At 49.5% G+C, this 8,511-nt stretch overlaps 1 protein-coding gene across 1 annotated transcript in view; it reads right to left on the bottom strand.

Annotated features, from left to right (window-relative positions):
- Positions 1-8,293, bottom strand: part of STX8 (syntaxin 8) — a 78,887-nt gene extending 70,594 nt beyond the window's left edge. The window contains exons 1-4 of the mRNA XM_042833452.1: positions 8,232-8,293; positions 7,984-8,083; positions 5,571-5,665; positions 3,895-4,005 (exon numbers count right to left, since the gene is read on the bottom strand). Of these exons, the coding sequence (XP_042689386.1) occupies positions 3,895-4,005; positions 5,571-5,665; positions 7,984-8,083; positions 8,232-8,248 (323 nt within the window). The 5' untranslated portion in view covers positions 8,249-8,293. The remainder of the gene's footprint in view (positions 1-3,894; positions 4,006-5,570; positions 5,666-7,983; positions 8,084-8,231) is intronic.
- Positions 8,294-8,511: the final 218 nt, after the last annotated feature.

The raw sequence follows: 8,511 nt of genomic DNA on the forward strand, positions 1-8,511 counted from the left end.
GCGGGCCCCTCCGCCCAGGGCACGGACCACCAGCCTGGGGGGCCCCGACGCCCCCGGAGGAGGAGGGCCAGCAGCTGCCCCCCGGATTTGCCCCCATCCCCCAAGAGGCGGCGCTAGGCTGGCACCCACTGTGGTGCTGAGCACGGCTCGCGGCTTGGGAGGCCATCAGTGATCTTGGTATAATTTTAGAGACAATTAAACAACAAAAAATTATTCTTATTACTGTTCTCAGTACCATACATTTGTCAGAAAGGGATTTTAATAAAAAAAAAGTACTAACACACATTGCAAAAAAGAACCCAGGCCCTTCTGAACGTTCCCTACGTGGCAATCACACCTGGTGCTTCATGTCTCACAGCTACCTCAAGTTTTCTGGATAACTCAGCACAAGGTGCACACAGTGCATTGATGCAGAGTGAGCTGCACCCACTCCTACACGCTGACTACTGGGGGAGACGGGAGGAACAATACAGCAGTTTCTGCTTCATTTAAGTCTCCCTTTTAACATCCTGCACAGATGTCTTTCCTAGGCAAACGGAGGGGAGAAGATACTGGAATTGCCAATTATAGAACATTTAAGTAACCCTAAACAGGCGGAGTCACGTAAACAGCATAATCTTTCCCCTGGAAAATTCCAGTTGCATCTTAATTAAGGCCGACAACGCCGGAAGGTAAACTAATGTTATACCAAAGTAATGTAGTGTCCTGCCCTGTGTTCCGGCCCAAGTTGTCAGTTAGGATAAATACCAAGAGCATTAAGGCCACTGTACTTCACAATCAGAAATAGCTTTACAGCAGTTTTCAAAGGATGTAAAACTCAGTGAATGGTGACCAAATATAAACGAAGATTAATTCTAGCGAAACCTTCACAATTACAGGCCGTGGGGACAATAAATATGTGATCAGTGGTGCAAGAAGGTTAATGAAAGGAATGACTGCTGGAAAGAAAAAGACTTCTGAAAGTGTGTGCTGTCACATCAGAGGTGGATTAGATACAGAAAACCAATACAAAAGCAGAGAAAAGTGTCACTGCTAGAAATTAATCAAACAACGTGTGCTGATTTTTCTAATGCGGCGGGTAAAGCTGACTTTGAGACTCCAGACACACTGAAGAGTGGCCTTTCCAACCTACTAAACCCACAGCAGGTTGCTCCACAAGTCTAACAGCTTCAGAGCAACTCAGTGCTATAAACAGCAGCTTAACCCCACCAGGCAGCACTGTCTTCTGGCCCCAGGAACAGCAGGTTGGTGAGGAAGGCACCCACCTCCTCTGCACACCCTGCATGCAGCCAGTTCCAAGTAAGGAAGGTCGAAGCAGGCACTGGCTGCACCTCTGTGCCTTGGAGAGCAAGAGCTGCAAGGGAGAGCATGGAAGGGGTGTGAGTTCACCAGCCAGCGAGGAGCTGGCAGGGTTTTGTCCCTTTTTCATTAAAGAGAACTATTAAACTTTAAGCCTTGCAACACAAGAAAACAAGCACTGTCTCTGATGTTATCTTCTGCTGGAAATTACTGGTTTCTCTGATCATTCCTAATGGAGCATGAAATCATCATGGGATTTTGATACTTTCTTCCTGTCAGCCTCAGTACCCCACGTGAGGGCAGCTGTAGGTCCAGCCTTGGCTCTCTGCCACAGCACGGATGGGCTCCTCTCACTCCAGGCCAGTTTTCAGGCAGCCACGCTCACTCACATACCGGTCAGAGCAGGCCCCGGCTTCCTGGCATCACCAGGCCCTACAAAGCAGTGCCTAGCTGCTATTTTAAGGCTCCGGTTGACTCAGCGTTGGACATTAAAGCTATCACTGACGTACCAGGCAGCTTGGCGCCACACTGCAGGGAAGTCAAGGCCACAGAACCAGGAGCAGATGAGGCTGAAGCCTACAGTTTCACCCCTGTAGCAGGTGTCAGCCACGCAAAGCTGACAAACTGTAACATCTCAGCTGGGCAGAACACAGTGTGGAAGGCAGCCCCTGCACCCCATTACTGATTGTGCAGGTACACATTCTTCTACAGCAACACGCAAGAGAAACAAATAACAGATCAGGGAAATTGAGCAATTCCTACGCCTGCTCCGGAGTGCAAACAGCTAGAGAAACGTCTTCCTTGCAGTTTAAGTCAGGCACGGCACTCACCTTGGCAGCCCAATTTTTACCCTAGAACAGCATCATAGCATCTCCGCTTTTTTCAGAAGGACGGGGCTAAAAAGCAACCAAGGCTCTGGGCCCAAACAGCTGTGTTTCAGGAGCAGCTCCCGAAGAAGTACGTGTTGTAAAAAGTAATGCTCAGAAACGGCGCTGCCATTTACAGGCTATGCTCAACTAGTTTAACTGATGATGGGAATACAGCAAGTGCTGCAAACGCAGACTGCAGCTCTGCTTCTGTCCTGCACTGCCCTGAAGGACAGGACATGACCTGAATTCACAAAGGAAAACTTAGGGAGGTAAGTGCAGCTCTCTGAGCTGAAATCTAGCCAAAACAGCAGCACACAAGGCATCACACACATGGTGTCAGCACAATGGCAAGCCAGGCTTTTTTTTGTTTTGTTTTAGTAGAGGCATTTAATATTTTTTTTTTTTCCATGAATGCCAGCTTGAGGCTAATAGTGATCAAAGCACATGAGGCTATGAGTCAGAAGGATGCTTCTGAAGTTGTCCCTGACACACACCACCGTTCTGATGTACCAGAGCCCTAACACTGCGTCAAGATAGCAGGTCTGGCACCCAGCAGCCTGCAAAGGAAGAAGGAAATGACAACTGCATTTGGTTGCCCTTAGCCCAGCCACCAGCTAAGGAACCAGGATTATTAATTGCCACTTTTCTCCTCCTCTTCCGCCAGCAGGTAATTCAGCTGGCAAATTAAACACATTTCAGAGAAAAAAAAGGAGCCTCAGAGAAAAATCAGTTTGTGCCGATGGGGAGGCAGAGAACAGCTGAGGTGAACACAGAACAGCTGCAGGCTGAACCCAGGATACACCTGCTGACCAGTGGGATGGCACTGAAAACATAGGACAGAAAGAGGAACAGGAGGAGGGAGGCCAGGTGATGCTAACTGAAGCGTGAAAGGATATGGAACTGTAACAACCCCACAGGCATCTCCCTGCTATGCTGCTCAGCAAGCATTTCTCGGTATTTCAGTGAGGTGCATAAGCTCTTAGATGTACAGTAGCTGCAAGCAGCTTCTTATACACAGGCTGCAGTTCCCAAGGACTCAGCAGTAAAGCTGTGGGCAGCAAATACTCATTTACAGGCCTGCAGCCTGCCTTAAAAGATGCCTTATGGACAGCTCTAAGGACATATCAAGTCTGTGCCTAAAATGGCATGTTGTAGCACACACAGCACTGCAAGGCTCCCACCTATGCTGACGTGCAGGATGCCAGCAGTTACCTTGGGCAAGAGGCCCAGATCTCACTCTTCAAGGGAAAGCTCTCCCTTTCTTCCTGATCAGACACAGATGGCCAGGGATGGATTATTTCTAGGAACACATTAAGGACGACAACTATCAGCCACGATGGAGCTCACATGAGGTATGAAAATAACTCAGACTGCCCTTCCCACTCAAAGACAAGCTCTTTGATATTCAGAAGTTTAAGCTCCATCCTGACAGCTTTCCTTCCAACAATTCACCATAGCACACAGGCTGTGGCACCCATCAGGCCAGCTCTGTGACTGGCTCTGCCAAATCATGGGCAGCTATCATCTCCAAGCAACTCTCCACTCCCTTGTTCCCCCAGCTCTGGAAAACATTAATGACATTCTCATCAAAATCAAGTACATGATTTCCAAGCAAATCAAAGTGCACTTAGATACAGGTAAATTAATTCCATGGATGCATTTAACATCAACTTCAGACAACCCCAAAGCACAAGTCACACCGTTCATGAAGACAGCAGCATCATACCTGATCACATCTGGTTCTGTGCCCTCGTTCTTGTAAGATGCCTGAAGTTGTTTCTGTCGTGTGAGAAGGTCATCCACCAAGTTCTGCCTCCTGTCTCCCTCCAGCTGGGTGCTAATCGACTCGGTTAAGGAGCACATTTCAAAGCATGGAAAATCTTAAAAGTTGAGTATCAAATCAAACCTGCTATACGTTCTTAAAATAAATCCTGATCAAAAAAATAACAAGAGCAACTGGAGCTGTAAGAAAAGGCTGTAGCACCTAACAGAAGGACAGGCCACGTCCCTCATGACACCTACTTTCCTTCAGAACACTTCTCCAACGGTCATACATTTCCAAGACTAAGATGCATGCAGTGACTGCAGTGATCTCCTGCTCATCCTCTGAATGCAATCAGCAAAACCAAGAGGCTCTTTACTGCCAAGTTAGCATAGGCATTACAAATTCGACCTGCACCATCATTCTCCTGTCAGTTACTACTCAGAAGTGCTCTGCAGCAGATGGGCTCTGTAACACCGGCAGCACACAGCAGCGTGCTCAGGGAAGGGTTTGCCCTATCCTGTTGTGATTGAACCTGGGCAGGCTCCAAAAGAGCAGAGCTCTGAGGTTCAGCAGGGTGCAGCACATCTCATCTGCCAGGAGCTGAGACTCATACACCACCCAGCTGAGCAGCTCCCCACTAAGTCATCAGTAAAACACCAACAGTTTCCTTCAAGCAGTTGTTTCCATTTGCAGTTCATCAATGCGACACCCTGAGAGCCACTGGGACGGAAGGAAAACAATTTGTTCAGCAAGTCTGAAACAGAAGATGCCCAAAGTTCTGCAGTTCTGACAGGTGACACACTTGTTTTAATTCATCTCAGAGACATTCCAAAGGACTGCTACCTGTCTTCCAAGCACTGCTGCACAGATGGTGCAACAGCCATGCTGGTTTCTGTACGTTATCTGCCACAGCAGTAGCATTCATTCGCCCTGAAGCACTCCCTTGACGTGAAAGTTTTACCCAGGGCCACAGCTCAGCATTCAGAGGCCTCACGCTGTGAAAGGATTTCTTCTACACTAAGCTTGAAATTAAACATCCATCCATTCAACCACCAGACACACCTCTGGGGGGGATGGACGTGCTTCCAAATCCCTACACCTCACCATGCAACAAGAAGAGCGAATCCAAGCCAGGCCATGGGGCAACGCTCCTATAAAAGAAGCCTGGGATTCATAAGATATATTTTAAGGCATATCGACAATGTTTTGCAGATGCTTTGCTTCTTGTGCACACTGGGGCTGGCACTTCCCTGCCCACAGCCCAAACATGGCTTCACCCCTCCAGGACTAAAGTCAGCCAACACCACAGCCAAGAGAAAATAACAGCAGAGGGGGTTTTCTGCTAGGTAGGTGAACGTGGCTCATGGGAGAGCTGTGCCATCAGCAGCTGCATGTGATGATTCAGAGCACCTGAGCCAGCCCTGTGCCCACTGCACCAGAGGTGCCCAGGCTCTCAATCCTTTCCACAATACAGCTGCAATAAAAATATTACCCACCATTAACTGACAAAATTGTAGCGAAAAAAAAAACCTTCCCAAAATTGAACAAGAAAAAAAGAGCCTCCTTGCAATTACAGCACGTTTTCAGACCCTCTCCTACAACAGGGCAAGAGCAATGAGATGCTGTTGTGCAGATACATCTGGTGCGTTGACACAGCCCGGAGCAGGGAGTCCTTCAGCTGATCAATCTTCTCTTTGAGATTCTGCAGTGATGACCTGATGATCACATTGAGCTGCAGGAAAAGAAAGAGATTCTTTGTCTGAACTGTATTTGCATCACATTAAATGCTATTGCATGCAGGTAACAATGCATTTCCTTTCAGCTACACGGGTGGGAAGGATCCTATACTGAACCAGCCCACCTCAAAGCCCCAAAGAGAACACCACAGTTAATCATTTTACATGCTTACAACACGAGATAAGTACAACTAGTTTCACAAACACTGTTCTAATGCATCGATGCTGTTTAATATGGAGAGTTTTCTTTCAAGTCTTTCTAAACAGATTCCTTTATATGGGCAAAGTATTTCAGCACATTTTAATATTTTCCAGCTCATTTTCCAGTCCTTTCCTCTGATCTCCAACACAAATAAAGGCGCCAGCTCCCGCTGCCACTGGGTTTCTTTCCCAGCTCCCACGAGGGAGGGAAGCTGACTACAGGTTCAGACATTCCCTCCACTGAGTTCTTCCAGACTTTGAGGATCCCACAGGCATTCAGCTTCCCCCAGTGCCACCTCTCAGCACCATCTGTGACACCTGCCCATCTCCCTGCCCATGGCTCGGGTGCATCTGTTCCTACTAGAAATGCAGTTAAGCTGTTTGCATTTTTCCCTGCTCTGAGCAAGCTGAGATTTCTGGGAAGCCTCCTCCTTTTTCCTCCACTCCATCCCAAATTAAACCAGCATTGTCTTGGGCAATGCCTACAGAGAAAGGCATCAGCACAGCAACAGAGCAGTTCGAGCAAAAGGCCTGGACTCCATCAGAGCACTCAGTGGCTCGGATCTGCTCTCCACCACCTCCAAACAGAGACAAAACGCACAGCCACACTGGTGCAGTTTGAGAGCACACAACCAGACAGCTACAAAACCCACACTCAAACATAGCCAGGCACTAATGCAGCATTCCCAAAGCCACAGTGGGGCATGAGAGATTTCAGGAAATTCAACGTGCAGCATACCCTTTAGCTCTGCAGTATGGTAATGAAACATCTTTCCATTTCACATCTTCATTTCCTGCACTCATATGCAGTCGGAGAATGCTGCACTTAATGAGCACAACAAAGGAACAAAGGTATATGCGTCCAAGAATGCCATCCAGCACACAGATTGCTGCTACTCTGGCCAGAAACTGTGCTACAAACAGAATCACAGAATAGCCAGGGTTGGAAGGGACCTCAAGGCTCATGAATCTCCAAACCCCCTGCCACACGCAGGGCCACCAACCTCCACATTTAATACCAGCCCAGGCTGCCCAGGGCCCCATCCAACCTGGCCTTGCACACCTCCAGGGACGGACGGGGCATCCACAGCCTCTCTGCACAGCCTGGTTGCACTTCCATTAAGAGGAAAAAAAAGAAAGAAAAAAAGGAAGTTTTAAGATCAGCTCAATTGAGCAGAGGTCACAGATCGTAAGAGCTGCCTTGGAATCATTCCATGCAGGTTTCTCTTCCCCTTTTCAAATCTTATGCTCTAAGTTTACTTAGCAATTATCAACGGGGCTTTTTTTAGCCATGCTAATGGCAAAACAGGATGAAAATAAGAGCTTGGTCACGTTCTCCCTGCCAGGCAAATGCTGCACACACTTTCACGCTGCAGAAGCACTCAGCTGTCATGGAATGCAGCACTGCTCAGCCGTGAATTTCTCAACATGCGTTTCTGTTATGAAAACAACTCTTCATTGTGGGACACTTGTTTGCAGTTGAACCAAACACGGCCAAATATTCACCTTTAACTGCTAATGGATTAAGTGAAACTGCAATCGGAAAACACCGGGCATGGAAGGAATGATGTTGTGAAGAAATAAGCATAATGTTTCCACAACACAGAACCCGGAGGAGCTGCGCTACCAGAAAGGCTTCAAGCAGCACCAATACAACTCGTGTGTGCTTTTTTTTGTTGTTGTTTTCCTGGAACATCGCAGACCCCAACGACTCAAACCAAAGAACTTTGTCCTCTATAAACACAGCACAATTAAGCAGCACTCTTACTGCCAGCCTCCTACTGCTCCAACACAGCAGTTTAAACACAGAAACGCCTTCCTTTTGAAAGCAGAGTTCAATCGCCACCATCAGGCGCTGCAGCTGGAGAAAACACCCCGATCACTCCCAAAGCCTCTTTTCAATTCGTGCCAAATTCGAGTCCCTCGTCAGAAGCACCGATCGTTGCGCAAAGCCCACACAGCGTTCCTCAAAGCAATGCTTCAATGCTTCAAAGAAAGCATTTCCAAAACGCGACTCTGTGACGACAGCTGGCAGCACGGAGGCCATCTCGCGTCCTATTAGAGCTGCGCCGTAAAGAAGGGCCCCCAGGCCGAGCGGGGCCCCGCGCCGTACCTTGGCCGAGCTCTCCCCGTTGCGCCGATGCCGGCTGCGCTCCTGGATCCGCTCGGCCACCTCCTGGGCCAGCTGGCAGGCGGCGTCGTACTGCGAGAGCCTGAGGGACGGGACGGGGAACGGCGTCAGCGCGGCGGGGCCCGGAACCGCCACCGGACGGAACGCGGAGCCTCGGCCCAAAATCCCGAGGCCGCTCCCGGCCCCCCACAGCCCAGCCCAACCCAGCCCCCGCCTCAGCCGGCCCTCACCAGGGGTCCGGAGCCATCACAGCCAACCGGAAGTGCCACTACCGCCCGGAAGTGCCTCTACCGCCCGGAAGTGTCCGCGGTCCCTCTGTGTCATGTGACAACGGCGGCTGCCGAGGCTCAATCCCCGCCGGCGCGAGCGTCCAGTGCGAGGGGGCGGGGAGGTAAAAGTGCGTGCAGGTGTACAGCGCTCTGCTGCCGAGGTGCGCGACGAAGCGGTGAGCGCTTTGTGGTGTAAGATGCGCAGTGCACAGATACAGTGGTGCACGGCACTTGGGGCGCA

This window comes from Centrocercus urophasianus, unplaced genomic scaffold (assembly GCF_019232065.1).
Source record: "Centrocercus urophasianus isolate 14NV4802_14NV808 unplaced genomic scaffold, USGS_Curo_1.0 seq_41, whole genome shotgun sequence".
Taxonomy (NCBI): domain Eukaryota; kingdom Metazoa; phylum Chordata; class Aves; order Galliformes; family Phasianidae; genus Centrocercus; species Centrocercus urophasianus.